The sequence below is a fragment of the Cucumis sativus genome, chromosome 5, assembly GCF_000004075.3.
Source record: "Cucumis sativus cultivar 9930 chromosome 5, Cucumber_9930_V3, whole genome shotgun sequence".
NCBI lineage: Eukaryota > Viridiplantae > Streptophyta > Magnoliopsida > Cucurbitales > Cucurbitaceae > Cucumis > Cucumis sativus.
This window is the reverse complement of record NC_026659.2, coordinates 28,339,963-28,357,455: the sequence shown is the minus strand read 5'-3', so window position 1 is coordinate 28,357,455 and position 17,493 is coordinate 28,339,963. Positions and strand designations below refer to the sequence as shown.

The 17,493-nt window shown below is 30.3% G+C and overlaps 2 protein-coding genes across 4 annotated transcripts; one reads left to right on the top strand and one right to left on the bottom strand.

The window, feature by feature from the left end:
• The first annotated feature begins 6,874 nt into the window (after positions 1–6,874).
• Positions 6,875–12,134, top strand: LOC101211903. 3 transcript variants are annotated; one of them, XM_011657553.2, is made up of 8 exons: positions 6,875–7,160; positions 7,397–8,803; positions 9,185–9,303; positions 9,588–10,214; positions 10,296–10,605; positions 11,094–11,259; positions 11,363–11,465; positions 11,611–12,134. In XM_011657553.2, exons 2-8 carry the CDS (start codon positions 7,646–7,648, stop codon positions 11,726–11,728), a joined length of 2,601 nt encoding a protein of 866 aa, XP_011655855.1. In that variant the 5' UTR covers positions 6,875–7,160; positions 7,397–7,645; the 3' UTR covers positions 11,729–12,134. The 3 variants fall into 3 exon arrangements, with proteins under 3 accessions (XP_011655855.1, XP_011655852.1, XP_031741153.1); XM_011657550.2 differs by having other exon boundaries at positions 11,091–11,259; XM_031885293.1 differs by having other exon boundaries at positions 6,883–7,160; positions 7,485–8,803; positions 11,091–11,259.
• A 508-nt stretch (positions 12,135–12,642) lies between these two features.
• Positions 12,643–14,542, bottom strand: LOC101212148 (non-symbiotic hemoglobin 2). The gene is made up of 4 exons (XM_004142399.3): positions 14,352–14,542; positions 14,147–14,261; positions 13,200–13,316; positions 12,643–12,989 (listed from the first exon to the last, which is right to left on the bottom strand). Exons 1-4 carry the CDS (start codon positions 14,444–14,446, stop codon positions 12,861–12,863), a joined length of 456 nt encoding a protein of 151 aa, XP_004142447.1. The 5' UTR covers positions 14,447–14,542; the 3' UTR covers positions 12,643–12,860.
• Between the last annotated feature and the right edge of the window lie 2,951 nt (positions 14,543–17,493).

Below are 17,493 nucleotides of genomic sequence, written 5' to 3'. Positions count from 1 at the left end.
AAATTTCCAAAATAAATAATGTTATCAACAGCATAGGATTCTCAAAATTTCATGTGCTCATCTTCTCAATCTTTGAAATCCAAAAAAGTCCAAACCATAACCCTAGAATTTCCAACGTGATTCTGCTTCCCAAACTGTCCCCTTTAAGCGCTTTTCCGACATGTCGTTTGGCCACACAAACCCCCCAGTTTAGTTTTTCTCCAAGACGACAACAAAAGTGGTCGTCGACATCATACAAATTCCCTCCGTAAATTCGCATTATTACTAAATTTAGTTTTTCTTAACCCAATGAATTTGTCTCCTTTTTAATGGACACTTTATTCATTATGTATCAACTTTCTCTTAATTATAGTGTATGACTCTTCAGTCCTACGTCTCTTATGCCATATTATTTCGTAATTTTTTCAATGAAATTATCTAATAATTTGTTCAAAGAAATTGCATTGTTTTTAATTCATTTTCGTAGGATAAGAATTAACGCATATGATTAGGTATACTGCGCGTTTTTCTTCTACTATTTTGTTGCTTTTGATATCAATACATATTACGAATGGGTGAAAAATGTGAAAGGAGTTTGGAAATAAAATTATTTAACATAATTACTATGTTTATCATTCCTATGGATACAAATTTAATAAATAACAAAAAAATAATGAAGATTTTCATTTTGGAAATTGATGGCTCGTGAGTTTGTTTTTCTAAATTCATAAAATAATTTGAACCTCTGATCTACTTACAATCTTACCAAATTACAAACATATTGATACATTAATGAATATTTTTTGCATTGATATGTATGTTCTATGTGTATATATATATAAAAAAATGTGATTAAAAACTTTATGAGAGAAATTAACAAAAACACATATATTATTCCAATAAGGCAAAAAGCATATCACAATTATTTATAATTAATCTTGGAAACAGGGGTATGATATGGACACGATACTTTACATCAAACACTAAGTTAAAAGTTAAAATATATGCAAAAGTTAAATATTTTAAAAATATACAAAAAGTTTTGATGTGAAAGTAACAATATATTTATTGCCTAGAATCATTAATTCATTTTTTCTCGTAGGTATTAAATTGAATAGAAATTGATAAAATATTTGGATTTTGTAATAAAATCCATTGTAGTATAAATTTTATGTTTAAGTGATTTTGTTCTATACATATAGTGTAATTAATTTATCAAAAAATTTCATTTTTGAGAAAATCTGAAAATACTTTAGTAAAAAAAAAGATAAGGAATAAAAGAAGGGGCAAGGCACGTGGCGTGCACGAGAAACAGTTTGTGCTTTTTGTCAAGATGCTAGAGTAGATGAAGCACTTTGAGAAGCTTGAATGTGCTACTTTAGGATAAGACATCATTAAAAGTACTTTACTCACTTTATAACTTTTCCTTTTTTTTTCCTTTTTCTTTTTTTCTTTTTTTCCTTTTACTATTTATTTCCGCTAAATTATGTATAAAAAAATAATCTAAAAATTTGTCTTTTATTTTATAATTTTCTTCTTCTTCTTCTTGTTTTTTCTTAATATTGGTATATTATTGTGACACTTTATAAATGTTTTAATATTGTATTTATAATTATAAAAAAGACCATAAATGAATTAAAAGTTGAAACATAGTGGTAATAAATTTTAAGTCATTGTTACAAGGGGTAGATATCAACTTTGATTTGATATTTTAATGTTACGAATAAGTTATTGATAATACTTGTATTTTTATACAAAATGTTCATTTTAAACAATTGAGAATAATTTAATCTTGATTTTAAACAATTTATATATGTGTCAAATATCTATTTTTTTTTTTTTTTTTAAGAATATGCCTTTTAAGTTAAAATATTGATTTTAACAAGTTTCTTTTGATAAGAGTATATGAGAAAAATAGTTTATCTTCTATTTGATCAATAAGTTTCAAAATATCCCATGTTATATTATGTAGTTTTTATTTGGATCCTTCTTTTAAATATTTTATATATTTATAGTTAATCTATTTTAAAAAATTATGATGCAATTTTTTAAATTTAATTTTAATAGAGATAATCAATAAAGAATACCAATTTAATTATATGGTGAAAATGTTGTTAAACCAAGTTGAAATAAAACTTTTAACTCGTACAAGAAAAATTGATTTTAAAATTTAATAACTAAATATAAATTAAATTACAAACACGTATTAAATTAAAATAAGAAGTTGGATTCATAATGTTTGGATTTAAAAGAATATAACAAGAGTTTCTTTAATGGGAAGTAACCAATGTATAGAATGTGTATTACATAAATAGATATGATATGCTTTAAAAAAGAACAATGATTAATAAAATGGAATATTTGTACTAAAAGAATGTGTGTGTATATAGTTTGGTTAGTGGGATTATGAAGGAGAAAAATGGAATATTTGTACTAAAAGTATTTGGTTTCTTCAAACTTGTTTGTAAAGAAATTAAAGCACATTAAAAAGGTAATTGCTTAATTAAACTCAACGTTTTAAAAAAATCTAAGGATTAAATCACGTGACGGATTTGTATTATTAGATGTAATTTCGTTAACTTTATGATACTTTTTAAGACCTTATTGAAAAAAACATTGCTTGTTTTGATTTTGAAATGTAGGAGTTAGTGTTAATTAGTTAAAATTTGTTTTTCGATCGAACTAACATCTAATCCACTATAGTCGATTAAGTAAATGTTTAAACCTACCATGACTACGAAGAAGTACAAACTTACCCTTGATCGGTCAATTGTTGATTTTAACATTTGAAAAAAATTTAAAATGTGGTTGGTTTGAATTTTTCCAAACGAACACCACCGACTAAATTGCCTCTCTTTTATCTCCAACCAATCATCCTCTATTCGTTAGGTTTTGTTAGTTAGTTTGGTATTTCGGTCATCATGCTTGCCCCTATTGAAAAATTTATTTGTTTTATTATAAAAATGATATATTTACAAAATCTTGAAGACAAAAAAAGAAAAAGAAAAATCGCTAGAGCTGTTTTTGATAATATTACAAATGAAAATAAACTAGATTAAAAAATATTTACAAAAATAACACTAAGATAATATTTTATAATACTAATCAAATAAATTATATTTAAAATTTTAAAAAACAAACATGCTTAAACATGCTTAGACCTTTTACACTTTTTTACTATATATTTTGATATCACTTAAAATTATTGACTGTCTTAAAAGCTTAAATTGATCGGTAAAGTAAACTTTAATATTATATTACCTAACAAAACATCCTCATTCATTTCAAGTCGAAATTTTGATCATTTATTTCTATCAATATAGATTTTTTTTTTGTTGGTAAATTGACATTTGAAAAGTTTGAAAGAGATTGAAATCCAAGAGGGACCAGGAGAGAAGGAAAGAAAAAGTTTGGGGAAAAGCAAAAAGGAAAAATACTTTTTTGAAGTATGAAGTGAAAAAATAGTAATAATTACTATTATTAATGGAAACAAATAAACAAATAAACAAAAGCAAAATAGGAAGAATTGAGAGGAAAATGAGGGTCTTTGTCTCACTAATGAATGTTAGTTTTTTGGGAGTTGGATGTGCTTCATTCATTTATGTTGTGATGCCCCTTTCAATATATATATAATATATGTACTATATATCTACACCATCTAATTTAATTTACGTATTATCTCTCTTTAACTTTAATCTATATTTTTTTTTTATATTTTCGATGGAAACAAGATAAAACAAAGAAGAAAAAACTGGCAAAACAAAATATATGAGTTTTGTATTACGATCGAGTCAAAACATAAGTTCCTTTTTTTTTTAATTACATTTCATTACAAACTATACTGTTACGACTAAAAAGTAAAAACTCAACAATATCATTTTTTAATAGCCAATTCATTGTCATATTTTAACCTGCAATCCTACATGTAATATGTTTAATGGGTATCGATACTTAGTTATGTTTGTTTTTCATCTTTTGAAAGTCGTATTTGTTGTATTTTGTTTTTCAACTTAACGAGAGCTGCTTATTTATTGTCCTATGTTTTATCAATAGAGTTTATCATACATATATTTTGAACAATCAAAGTCTACTAAATAAATGATTTTATTTAATAATTCTCATATCTTTTATGATTTGTATTCAACATTATTTTGTTGCTGTCAATATAGACTCAACTCAACTGACATCTATATGTACGTAAAAAAAAGTTATAGGTTCATTATTTTGCTATATTATGTAAATATTAACAATTCTCTTTTTTTTTTTTTTGAATACTTAGCTATAGTTTTTTTTTTCCTTAAAAAAATCTTATTAATATATTCTAAATATTTATACATATTGTAAAAGGTAATTAGTTTGAAGATTTTAAATTCACATGAATGAAAATTAATTTCAATTTTAATGGGTAGTTAGTTTAATTATTTAAGTTGAATTAACCACACTTCTGCAAAGCAAAAAAAATACTTATCTAAATTTGACACCACAATTAATTCTAAAACTAACTTCCTTAATTTGGAATTTGCAACATCTTTTATTAGGATATTTTATATATATATATAAAAAAAAATTAAACAAATATCTTGAGATGGTTCCCATGGAATTAATTTAATAAGTTTAGAAATGTACATCTCTCACCTAAATTAGGTTATAATTAGTGTTCATTTTGACCTCTTTTTTTCCACTCCCCAAATAACATTAAACAATAAATATCATATATTTTCTTAATCTAAATTTAATGCAAACTTAATCATTTTCTTAATATATAGAACAATCAATTTAAAACACATTCAAGCGAGTTTTCACGTGATCGTCTAAATATGTCTAGTTGTATTTGTGCTCAAAATTTGTACGAGAGCAAGTATTAAGTTAGATTTCAAACTAATAATTGTTTCAATTAACGCAATTTCACGAATTTGATATTTTTATAATAATTTAATACAGGTCTAAATTGATATAATCTCCCTAGTTTAGGGTGTAATAATTATGAAAATCTCAAATTTTTCAAGTTACTCCCACTTTCTTCAAATTCTTTTCAGCTTTACAAATCTGCCAAAGCGTCTGTTTATATGAAAAGTGGCAAATAGGTGGTGAATTACTTGACCACTAAGAAATGTGTTTTTAAGACACGTGTCAATAACATTAAATGGTTAAATGAGTGATATGTAACGAATATTAGATTAAAGAACGAGTGTCTATTTAATATAATATTCATACTAATTTGAAATATACATGATAATTATTTTCTTCTAAGTATGTGTTGTATTTCTTTGAAATTTTGTTAAAAGTACTACATGCATCACACCCATGTTATTTGAAGTTGCTTTTGGATAGTCTTATATTATAAAGTATAGAAAGAGTAGAATAGTAAACTCCACTGAAATAAACCAATCATTTTGTTGATACTTATAATACTTAAAAAAGATTATGTAATAATCTAATATTTAATCATATTGATTATAATAATTAATAATTAATACTTGTGAGAGCGAATTCAACCCAGTTTATTTTAAATAATGAAATCCATTATTTTTACTAAAGAAAAGTTCATTTAAATATTAATAAAATCTCAACACCTCCATACTCTTTCTTGACCTTTTCTCTAATCCAAAATAGGATGGAGAATCATTATTATATAATTAAATTTTGTAGGTGAATTATTTGTTTAAGAAAATACGTTAATGTATGAGTGTTGTGTAGCAAGTGAACAAATATTGTTATATTGTTTCTTAAACGTTTAAATCTTCTTAACTTAAATGAGTGTTTAACTAATCCTTTTTTTTTTTTTTGGTATGTAATAAATACTTAAAAGTTTCAATCGTTTATTCCCGGATGCGTTGGTATTCCCATTTTTTTCATTCTAGTTATTGACTTGGGAAGGGGTGAAGAAGATTAGAAAAACAATAAAATATCTTTGAATAATCCCCTTCCCCTTCTTTTAATTTTATATCTAATACCTATTTCACATTTTCTAAAACCCACAAATTTGTTAGTTATTAGACGCAATCAAAATTAAGTAATTTTTTTAGTTTTAAAGTTGGACACGTTCGAAACATTCTAGAGATATCTTTTATGAAAATCTGTTTTGTTTCATCGTGGAAGTTAGTTTTGCAAGTTTAATTCTTAAACTTCTTGTAACGTCATAAGCTTAGGAGGAAAACATGAATGGATGAATATGATATATGAATGAAAGAGATCATGAGAACATGAAAGTATAAAAATCTTGAAAATTATTATATATACCAACAAGGTGCACTTTCGTTTTTATGACTCGATCATAGAAACTTTAAAGTTAAGCATGTTTAGCTCGAAACAATTATATGTTGGATTGATCTTCATGTTGGTTTGTGGGGAGAATTTCACTATAATAATTACAAATATGATTTATTTTGAAAATAGAAAAAAAATGACAAACTATTTATACTTTATAGAGCAAAAGTAATAAAAATAAAATTGATTACACTAAAGATTTTATTTTTGACAATCTTCCTTCGGTTTTTTAAAATTTTGTTATATAGTTTATTGTTATTATGATTAGGTTAGACATTGCATTATAAGTGTAGAAAAAGGCGGTTGAAAAAGCGGTATAGTAGAAGGTTGAGTAAATAATATAAAGTTTTGGATAAAGCAAATTAAAACAAAGTCGTGAATGATTTTTATATTAAATCAAAGAATTATGTTGAGATGCGATAAATTAATAGAAGATGGCCCCAACAAGAGAACGAGAGAAAGGGAAATTAAAAAATGACGTGTCAATTGATGGTAGGTCGGGGGGGTTTCCGCTCTCCTCCCCGCCCCCGGAGCCCTCTCTCCTCGCTCCTCACAAAATACAAAACAGAAAATTAAAAAACAAAAAACAAAAAATAGTGAGAAAATCGGAACGAACATCTCTCTCTCTCTCTTTCTCTCTCCCCTTCGCTCGCTCTTTCGCTACGAACATTCTCTCTCTCTCTTTCTATCTCTCTTACCAAGCAAATTTATAAATTTTCACAAATCATTCTTACATTCGATCTCTCTTTTTCTTTATTTTTTTATTTTCTATCTGCATTTTCTTCTTCTTCAACTTCTCTGTCTAATTCTTTCGCCATTTTCAGTTTCTCTTTTTTCTCTTCGCGAAGGGGGTGAATTTTAGGGTTTTGTTTCTCATACTTGGTCAGGATATAAACGCGCAAAGAGCTTTTGAGGTACGTAATTACCGCTGAATCTCATAATTTCTACTCCTTTAATCTTAATTTCGTGTTTTAATCCCAATTCTCTTTCGTCTTCCGTTTTTTTTTTTTTAATTTTTTCTAATTCCACTGTTCATGTTTTTTTTTTTCTCAAACTAATCTAATTCACTTCTGGGTTTGCAATGTTTCGTTGGATCTTCATTTCAATGTCGGTTTTGACGATTTGATTCTTTGTTTTTTATTTTTATAAGGTGCTTTTTTTGCGTGGAGCCATTTGGTGGGTTTTAATCCGATTGTTTAGTTATTTATTGCCTCTATTGGGTTCGAACATATTGTTAGGGTTAATTTGTGGTTGTGGAGTAATTCAACGGTGTGATTTTGTTGGTTCTGGGAGGAAGGGACGGGTTAATGGTCTTGTTATTGTTGATAGAAGGTGGAAGGTTTTGTTTGGGGCGTTGTTTGGTGCCCGATGCTGGCAATAGGGTAGGTGATTGCAGAGGATGACAGATTTTCAATCGCTACAACAGAAGCCTGATTCTAGTGATGCCCGAGCGGAATTAGAGCGTGGACTTGAGGAGTTAATGCGTGGGCACCTGGATGAATGTATTCCATTTGCTTCATGTAGTTCTGCTGCCAATCAAGAAGTTGAGGATGAAGAAGGTGATCAGCTTCTACGGAGGAGAAGGCGTTCTGATCTTGAGGGTGATGATTTAGCTGAATCTTCGGCTGCACGGCGTCGTCACTCTCGAATTTTGAGCCGCTGGGCTGCTCGACAGGCACAGGAAATGATAACAACAATTGAGAGGAGAAATCGTGAATCTGAGTTGATGGCACTTGCAAGATTGCATACCGTTTCAATGCTTGATTCGTCCTTTTTGAGGGAGTCCCATTCTCCGACTTCAAGGCAGCAGACTACCGTTGAGACTCCAAGCACACAAGCTTCTGCAATATTACAGATGTGGAGGGAGCTGGAGGATGACCATGTGTTGAATCGGGCTCGTGAGAGGGTGAGGGAAAGGTTGAGGCAGCAAACAAGTGTTGATTCTTCTACCAATATGTCCAGTACGAATATGTCTGATAGTCGGGGGAGTGAGAATCAGGGAAGCTTGGTGGATGCAAGTGGGAGTGAGAATGATTTCGGGCCATGGAACCATGATCAAATTGCATCACAGCATGTGAGGGATGAAAACAATGGTTCTAGCAGAGAGCAATCTCCCGATCTTGGCGAAGTTGAGAGGGAGAGAGTAGGGCAAATAGTACGGGGATGGATGGAGAGTGGAATTTCTGATCCATCACCAAATGTTTCTGAAAGGAGCCCAAGATCCAGAGCTGAATGGCTTGGGGAAACAGAACGTGAGAGAGTTAGGATTGTTAGGGAATGGGTACAAATGACCAGTCAACAAAGAGGAAGTCGTGGGGAAAGAAGAGAAGATCGAGGAACTGGACGTGGTGCACAAGCTGATAGAAGCCGTGATGCATTGGTTGCTGACCAGGATGAAGGACAAAATGAACACATTCGCAGAGACTTATTAAGGTTGCGAGGAAGACAAGCAATACTTGATTTACTTGTAAGGATAGAAAGGGAAAGACAGAGGGAACTTCAAGGGCTTTTGGAGCATCGAGCGGTTTCTGACTTTGCCCATCGCAACCGTATCCAGGTCAGCTGCCAAGTGTTGATGTTGTTTTATTTATCTACCTTTCATTGTCCTAGTTCATTTTGCTTAAAACAAAAATTGATTTGATTTTGGAAATGTCAAGAAGTAATTGAAGACTTTGTGTTTATGAGCTTTTCCTTTTAGAGTTAAAATTATACTGCATCTTGCTTCATTTAACTGTAAAGCTCTTTGAGACTCAAGAGCGACCTCAAATATAGAAAGTACTTTAAAAACATCTTTGCTAGGTACTATAATTGTGTCACAATCTTGATGACAGTTTTTAGTTATGCTTACTTTATATTATCTCTTTGACATCTCATTGTTTCACTAGATGCTATTTGCACTCAGTTATTATTTGACCACTAATCCTCTATATTTCCCCAGTCATTACTTAGAGGTAGATTTTTGAGAAACGAAAGGACTGTGGAAGAGGAGCGGCCACCTTCTATGGCAGCAAGTGAGATAGTTCAGCTACAGCAGCGACACACTGTTTCTGGCTTAAGGTATGTCGATTTAGTGGGGATGATTCATTTTGTTTCCTTCTTTTTTTTACTATGTCTTGTGAAAGTCCGTACTATTGTGTACCCTAAGCATTGTTATCTTTTTGTGCCTATATGTTTTTTGTCTAGAATGTTTTTCTGAAATGTCCTGTGAGCCTTGAATCGTGTCAAACTTCTGACTCCTAGAGTTTTGTTTTCTTAATTCTGATTTTTCATAGTTTGTAAATAATAATTATTTTTTGGGTAATGGTTTAGTTTATATGTATATATATACATATTTGGCTCAGGGAGGGATTCCGCTCTAGATTGGAAAATATTGTTCGTGGTCAAGCAGACGGTCAATCTGATAGTGCAACTAACAGTGACATGAATGATTCTAGAAATGATCGAGGTCAGACGAATGGTTCACAGAACATTGAGCAAGAATATGTACAGTCACAGCCTGAGAGTCAGGTAGCTGAAACCAGTCGGTTGCCTGACCAACTTGATAACATGGAAAGTAACTCAGAGATAGAAAATATGAATTGGCAAGAAACTACAAATCAAGATGGGGACTGGCGCGGTCAAATTCCTGAGGATGATAGAAGAAACTGGCAACGGACAACCTTTGGGCCACTTAGTGAGTGGAGAGAAGATAATGCAGAGGATGTGACAGTGAATTGGCAGGCAAATTCTTCTAATGCTTGGTCACCCCCCAGTACACAGGTAAATGCAGAAAGAAGAGAAGTTCATCCAGCAGAACCTGCAGCAGTTTGGCATGAGAGAGGCACCCGAGAAGCTGCTGGAAATTGGTCAGAGGGGCCCCCTGGTCCTTTTAGAAATCGTCGGTCTGTTCCAGTGAGACGGTTCAACAGGTTTCACCCACCTGATGATGATAACGTCTATAGTATGGAACTTAGGGAACTCTTAAGCAGGTGTTTATCATTCTCTGATTGTTACTATTCTTATCCGCAGGCATAGAAGTATTTACGCATTGCCTTCCATCTTTTTTGTAGGAGAAGTGTTTCTAACCTTCTTCGTAGTGGTTTCCGGGAAAGTTTGGACCAATTAATACAATCGTACGTGGATAGGCAAGGTCGTGCTCCCATAGATTGGGATTTGCATAGAACTTTGCCTTCACCAGCTCCTGCTTCTCCACCTCAGGATCAAGACCAACAGAATGAACAGACTGACGAACAAAATGATGCTGTAAATAGACCCACTCTAGTGCTTCCATCTCCGCCAGTTCCTCCACCCCAACCACTTTGGCACCATGACCTGCATCATACCAGCTGGTCTCGTCATACCATGCACCGTTCGGAAATTGTAAGCTGCTTCCTTTTCATTATTATTATCTGTTCTAATTCTTATCCTGGATTTAGATTTTGCATTGTCTATAGAAGAGACATGGTTCCATTTGTTATGGGGGAGAGAGTTCATTTTTCATTGACTTGCTCGGGAACCAGATTTTGGCAGTAGTTGTGTTTTCTCTCCCTCTCTCTCTGAACACACAAACACACACGTTCTTACAATGCTAAGAAATAGTTGAAGCTTTTGGACTGGTATTCCAAGTGAGATTCGTTGGTGGAAAAGCTTGCATGAGAATACCCGAAGTTAAACCACCACCCAAGTTTCATTTAAGTTTCGTTTAATTGGTTCCAGTTTATCTTTAACCTAGAAGCATTTGTTCTTCTAGAATGTGGGGCAACAATTTGAAATTGGTTTATGAAACTTTCCTGCCTTGAAGCTGTTTATTTCTGAATGTTGATTGTCTGGTTTGAGGGTGTGCTAAAATCCATGACTGATTTTAGCAGGAATGGGAGATTATTAACGATCTGAGAGCAGACATGGCAAGACTTCATCAAGGCATGAATCATATGCAGAGAATGTTGGAGGCTTGCATGGATATGCAACTAGAATTGCAGCGATCTGTTAGACAAGAAGTATCGGCAGCATTAAACAGATCTGCTGGTGAAAAAGGTCAGTTTTCATTTTACTGCAATGTATTGCTCCTGTATGTTGGATAGAAATGCATACAGAAATACTCTAAATGTACATCAACATGAATTGGCTCTCAATTTAGGTCTACCCGCTGAGACATCAGAGGATGGTTCTAAATGGTGCCATGTGAGGAAGGGAACGTGTTGTGTTTGTTGCGACAGCCATATCGACTCTCTCCTCTACAGGTATGCCTTCTAACTAATTCTTTTTAGAGTCGAACAGGAAAGATTCAGACCCCCTAACCTCTGAATTGTGTGGTATAAATGGGTTCTAACTCTTATCTGCTTAAAAGACTGAGATACCAACTATCAAGTGGAAATCTTACTGCAGATGTGGACACATGTGCACTTGTTCAAAATGTGCAAATGAGTTGGTCCGTGGTGGAGGCAAATGCCCTCTGTGTCGAGCACCAATCGTGGAAGTGATCCGGGCATACTCGATACTGTAGAAAGAAAAAAAGAAAGGGGAAAAGCAGATACAGTTAATTCAGTAGTGTGCAGTTCTTTCAATCCGATTGGAGGTGAGTCGTTTATTTGTTAACACAGATGGGAGCCGGAGATTTAGCGTTCGGGGTAGGTACTGCTGTGTTATTCTGATTACATGGAAACATTATCTTGCGTTGTATAATTGGAATGACAAATTTGCATGGTCGATTCATCATTTTTTACGTAAATAAAAAAAGAAAATGTAAGTCTGAAGAAGATTCTTTTCGTTTTCAACTCTTTTGACATTAGTTTGCAATACAGGCTTGGAAAATGCTTCAGCCATAGTATTCGGCTAATGCTCTTATTTAAAAGGTAAAGTAATTTCATTGTACATAATGTTCAAAATAAGAAATTCATACTTCCGCCAAATTTGCTTTTCGAACGCACGATATTTTGTCTATAAATCAATTGATAATGAGAGTAATACCAATGGTTCCATGTATCCTTTGAATGTCATGGGGTCTCATCATTTTTTCAACATGGGATCTTCACTAGAAAAGTTGGAACTTCATGGGTCCATTGGTCAAAATTGGAGAGATATCATTAAATATTTTTTCGTTATCTAACCTAGGTGGATGCTCGATTACTTAAACTCCTCTATAATCTCAAATCAAGGCTATATTGCTAAAAAAGATCATGAAAATTATCTTCCCTCTGCCTAAGAGAAGATGTGTAAATATTGGATTTTGATATCGGACTACCAGAAATTAATATAATAGAAGATTTTGCCTGAAGTTATTTTTTGTCTTATGAAACAAGAAGTATCCAATTTGATCGAGATCAATATTTTTTAGTGGTTTATAATATGGTAATTTCAAATAAAGATTTGAAAATTTTATGTTGTCAATATGAACATGGGAACATGATTCTCAAGCCATTTTTCACCAAAGTAAATCAAAACTAACTGGATAAATATATGCTTACGACACTTAAAAAGATGCAACGTCTTGACATTTTGAGCCCTATTGCCAATATCCCCAAATTTCAATTATTACATCACAAATTTCAATTATTACATCACAAATTTCACAGTTTTTTTTTCTTCTTACTTTCAAAATAATATCAGGTAGCATCATCATCTCATAGTTTGAAATTTCATTTCATTTCAGCTTTGATTGCTGAAGCCAAATGGTGATAGGCCTTTGTCCATGCATTGCCCATTTCTTCACTCCATTTCTCTCCCATTCCTTCTTTCACTGTTCGTAGCAATGCCTCTTTCACCACCTGCCCATATCACCACCACACCTCCCCAATTATTAATTCAAATTTCAAATTACCATAACTTAATCTCTGCTTCAAATTATTCATCTAAAACTTAACTTGTAAGTTTATTCCATTGTTATTGGATAATTTTTTTGAAGCTAGATAGTAATAAATTGTAATAACTAAAACAAAATGTCTCAATCTTTTGTTTAATTGAATTTGAAAAGTTACCTCGAAATGTGGATCAATGACTCCATTACGAAGGTGAACAGAGCCCAAATATTGCAACGTAGTCTCTGAGATGATCACTTCCCCTTTCTCCTTCAATTGAATGGCTGCTTCACATGTCTTCATTTTAATTCATTTGTTTTCTGTTAGTTTATATTATCTTTTCCAAACACACATACATTTCAACTTAATTATTATGCTATAATGCTTGAAGAGATCAGAATGGAGAAAACATGGGAAATTAATCAAACCCATTGCCGATATAACATCGTAAACATCCTTAAATACTGTTGAGACTGAAGGAGGCCAAAATGAACTTTTACATGCATCGTAATTGTAAACTGTTATAAACATATAATATTAAAGTACTCTAACTTCCTTGCAAATAAATATGACGAATGGAATGATTTACAGCTTTGAACGTTTCTTAACGAATCATATGGAGATCGACGTTGAATGTAAAAGACAAGAAAGGGAGAATAGAGAGTCAAAGTTGAGGAATGTGAAAAATTGGATAGAGAGTATATATATGTTGAAGAAACAAGGGAAAAGAGAGAGATTTTGGGACCTTTTCCATTTAAAAATCAGAACATTGGAGGATTTGACAAAAACCAACTTGAAAAGGTATGGTTAATAATGATAGAAATTAGGTTTAGTGGAGGTTGAAGAAATATTGGAAAAAGAAAGAGAATGTGACTTTGGAAGTGGGAGAGAGAATGTGTTGTTGGGAAGTGGAAGAAAAACTCTATAAATTCTAAATAAATGAGAGAGGGTTTGTTTGTTTACACAATTGAGTGAAACAGAGAGTCATCACACTATGTAGTAAACTATAATTTCACTTTTCATTCAACATTCTAACTATTTCTACTCCAATAATACATGTAGTTTTGAAATGTTCATACAATAGATTCGTCAAATATGAAAGAAAAAATGAAATGAAAAAAACTGACCATTTTGAAAACCTTTAAGGCATGAGCTTTGAGCTTAGGATTGTTCTGAGGGATCTCTTCAGAATCCCTTAAGAAAGAAAACATGGCCTTTGCTGCTGGAGCTATCTCCAATATCCTTACATTATAATTTAGTAACTAAATTAATACTTATGGTTCATAAATGAAAAATACAACAATAATAAAGGTAATTAATATATATACTTACTGAGTAAAAAAATGGAGGCTGTAGAAAGGCATATCCTTCTTCAAAACTTCATATGATTCTTTCACTAAACTTTCTTCCTTCTCTGTGAAATCCATCTCTCTCTCTCTTTCTCTTTCTCTTTCTCCTATTCTTTGTCTCTCTAAATGTTTGAAGGATAAGGGGCTTTGGAACCTCTCTTTAATACCCACTTTCATTACTCTCATTTTATAATGCTTTTTTTCTTTCTTCTCTTTCTAAATAAAAAATTAGTATTAAAATATTAAACTGCCCATTTTTATTTTAATATTTTATGTAATTTTATCCATTTTTAATTTAGATCATATTATATATATATATATATATATATATAATATATATATATATATATATATATATATATATATATATATATATATATATTAACATTGTCCAATCTTTTATCTCGAACAAAATACGAATACTATACCAATTATGACTTAGTTAACTTCACTTTGGCTTTACTATTAGCTTATTTTGTCATCGTTTCAATTTTTTCATTTTTAAAAGAGTTTTTTCAAAAATAAAGAAAATATTTATTTACATCTCGTAAAATGTCAAAATCCATTACATATGGTGTGTTGAACATTTTTCATTTTATTAAAACATATTTTCATGTTGCATTTTTAAAAAAATTGAAACTTTATAGTGAATTTTGATTAAAAGAAAAGAGAATTTATTTTAAAAGCTAAAAATAAATTATTATAATAGTTAAACTCGTGAAAATATTTATGAAATGCAGTAAAATTTTAATTTCTATTCATGTCTATCAATTTATAAAATCTAAAATTTAGGTGTTGTTTGTAATTAGTTTAGTTTATTTTATTTGAAAATAGTTGTGTAACTAAATTTAACAAAATTTTCATTTAAAATCCAAAATATAGTATAAAAATTGAATGAAGAAAGAAAAGGCATTTGAGGTGTGAAAATCAAGATTAGTTAGACAAATCCCAAGGATTATGGGATCTGTGGTCAGAAGATGAAAACGTTTGAACCACACATCAATAATTATTTATTTATTTATTTACCATTTTTGTAATAAACTAATATCCTCTAATGTAATTATTCCATATATATATATATTTATGTGGATACAATTGAAAGCTCAGCCAAATCTTACATTTCCATTTTTGTCCTTTATTAATCCCCAAGTCCCCATAAATAATTTTCCTATTGAAGAAAAATAAAAAAATTAAAGCAAAGTTCAATCATTTCAATCCAAAGCCTTTCTCCATGGGATTATACGAGATTTCGTATCTGTATGATACGGCATCGTATCTCACTCTTGATATCACCAAATCAAACCCCTAATTGGAAACCGCGTCTTTTTTTTTAAATATATATATATATATATATATTATTTTTAGTTATGGGCATCACTCTTCTTGCTTTTATTTATCACCTTAATTAATTTGACTTATGATATTATTTGATGGACTTATCAACTTCTTGCTTTTATTTATCGTCTTAATTAATCTGACTTATGATATTATTTTATAGACTTATCGTCTTAATTAATCTGACTTATGATATTATTTTATAGACTTATCGTCTTAATTAATTTGACTTATGATATTATTTTATAGACTTATCAACTATGATAAAAAGGATATTCTTAACTTATTTATAAAAAATGCTTGTAAAGAGATTTATGCGTTCTCATTATCGGTGATAGACTTCCATCGTTAGTATGTTATTGGCTATATTTGTAAATAATTATAAATTTTAAATAATTACTATGGCTAAAATTGTTAAATGGATGAGAAAAGCATACTCAAAATGAAGCCCTAATCATGGGCCCTAATTATGGAAGAAACAAGGCCCATATTCATGGGCTTTAAATCGTTCTCCCTTTTGTCCTTCAATAAATCATAGTATCAAATGATAACATTTAATAATATAAGTAAAACCTTTTTTTTTAATCTTAGTATGGAAACTTCACATGAAATTAGTGATGATAATATCAAACTTTGGTAAATAACTCAATACTTATGTCTTTAGAATGGATGATCCAGTCCTTCTCGTAAAGAGAAATTGCATCATATGATAAAAACATTTATAAAAAAAACAACTTATGACACCATTTTTTTTAATATTGCCAATACAAAAAAACTAGTGATATCAGACGGTAATCATAGGATTGTTAAGATCGTCACTTTTAAATTTTGCTAATTTTTCAAATTTAGAAAATGTCGTGACATGAACTCTATTATCATAAATTTTTTTGCTATTTTTGCAAAAACTACCTTACAATTGTTGAAGTCCATACAATTTTACTATTTTTTTTAAAAAATTCACTAAAATAATTTTAGTATATACCAAAACAAAAACTAAATAATATATTTAAAGTTAAAACTTCATTTTGTCTTTAAAATTTAATACCTACCCCAACTAGTCAATGTAGATCCAAAATATTAAATACATGGCCATGTTAGGACGTTAATACACATAATTTCAAATTTCACTTTATTAATTTGTCAAGCTAATTACTATAATGACCAAAATGCTTACTTCTAATAATTCAAAGACTAAAAACAAATCAAAATAAAAATAACTTCAAAAGAATTTTTATTATCTAAACTATTTAATAAAATAAGATAATTATAATTAATTTTTCCAAATCAAGTTTCAATACACTCTAAAAGTTCAATAAAGTGTTAAAAATTCCAATTGTATCATTCCATATATGTTCTATATTAATGGTTGATTATATCTTATTATATCAACAAAATTTTGATTAATTATCTTTTTTTCTTTTATAAAAAAATACAATTCTTTTCATAAACTTCAATCAAATAATTTTTATCAACCAAAATTACACACCACTTAAATCCAATTTACTCAAACTATATATTTTTTCGCATTTAAACTTAAAAATTTACAAAATATAGTTTCAACCCCTTGTAAAAAAAACACAAAATAAAAATTATTTAAAAAAGGAAAGATAAGTACGGTTATAACACATAACATATTTTATCAATCTATTTCGACATATCACAAGAGTTTATTCTTATAAATTTATGGACTAAAACTCGAGACTAAAAGTACATAAATTCTATGCGCTAAAACAGTAATTTTCCAAAAAGAAAAACGTAAGATGTTAAGTTGCAGAGAATATGGGGAAATG

Coding starts and splice junctions, on each gene's coding strand:
- LOC101212148 (XM_004142399.3), bottom strand. CDS start 14,446: ATGGATTTCACAGAGAAGGAAGAAAGTTTAGTGAAAGAATCATATGAA. Junction 14,262..14,351: donor AGCCTCCATTTTTTTACTCA/GTAAGTATATAT, acceptor TTATAATGTAAG/GATATTGGAGATAGCTCCAG. Junction 12,990..13,199: donor TCATTGATCCACATTTCGAG/GTAACTTTTCAA, acceptor TGATATGGGCAG/GTGGTGAAAGAGGCATTGCT.
- LOC101211903 (XM_011657550.2), top strand. CDS start 7,646: ATGACAGATTTTCAATCGCTACAACAGAAGCCTGATTCTAGTGATGCC. Junction 8,804..9,184: donor CCCATCGCAACCGTATCCAG/GTCAGCTGCCAA, acceptor ATATTTCCCCAG/TCATTACTTAGAGGTAGATT. Junction 11,260..11,362: donor CAGATCTGCTGGTGAAAAAG/GTCAGTTTTCAT, acceptor CTCTCAATTTAG/GTCTACCCGCTGAGACATCA.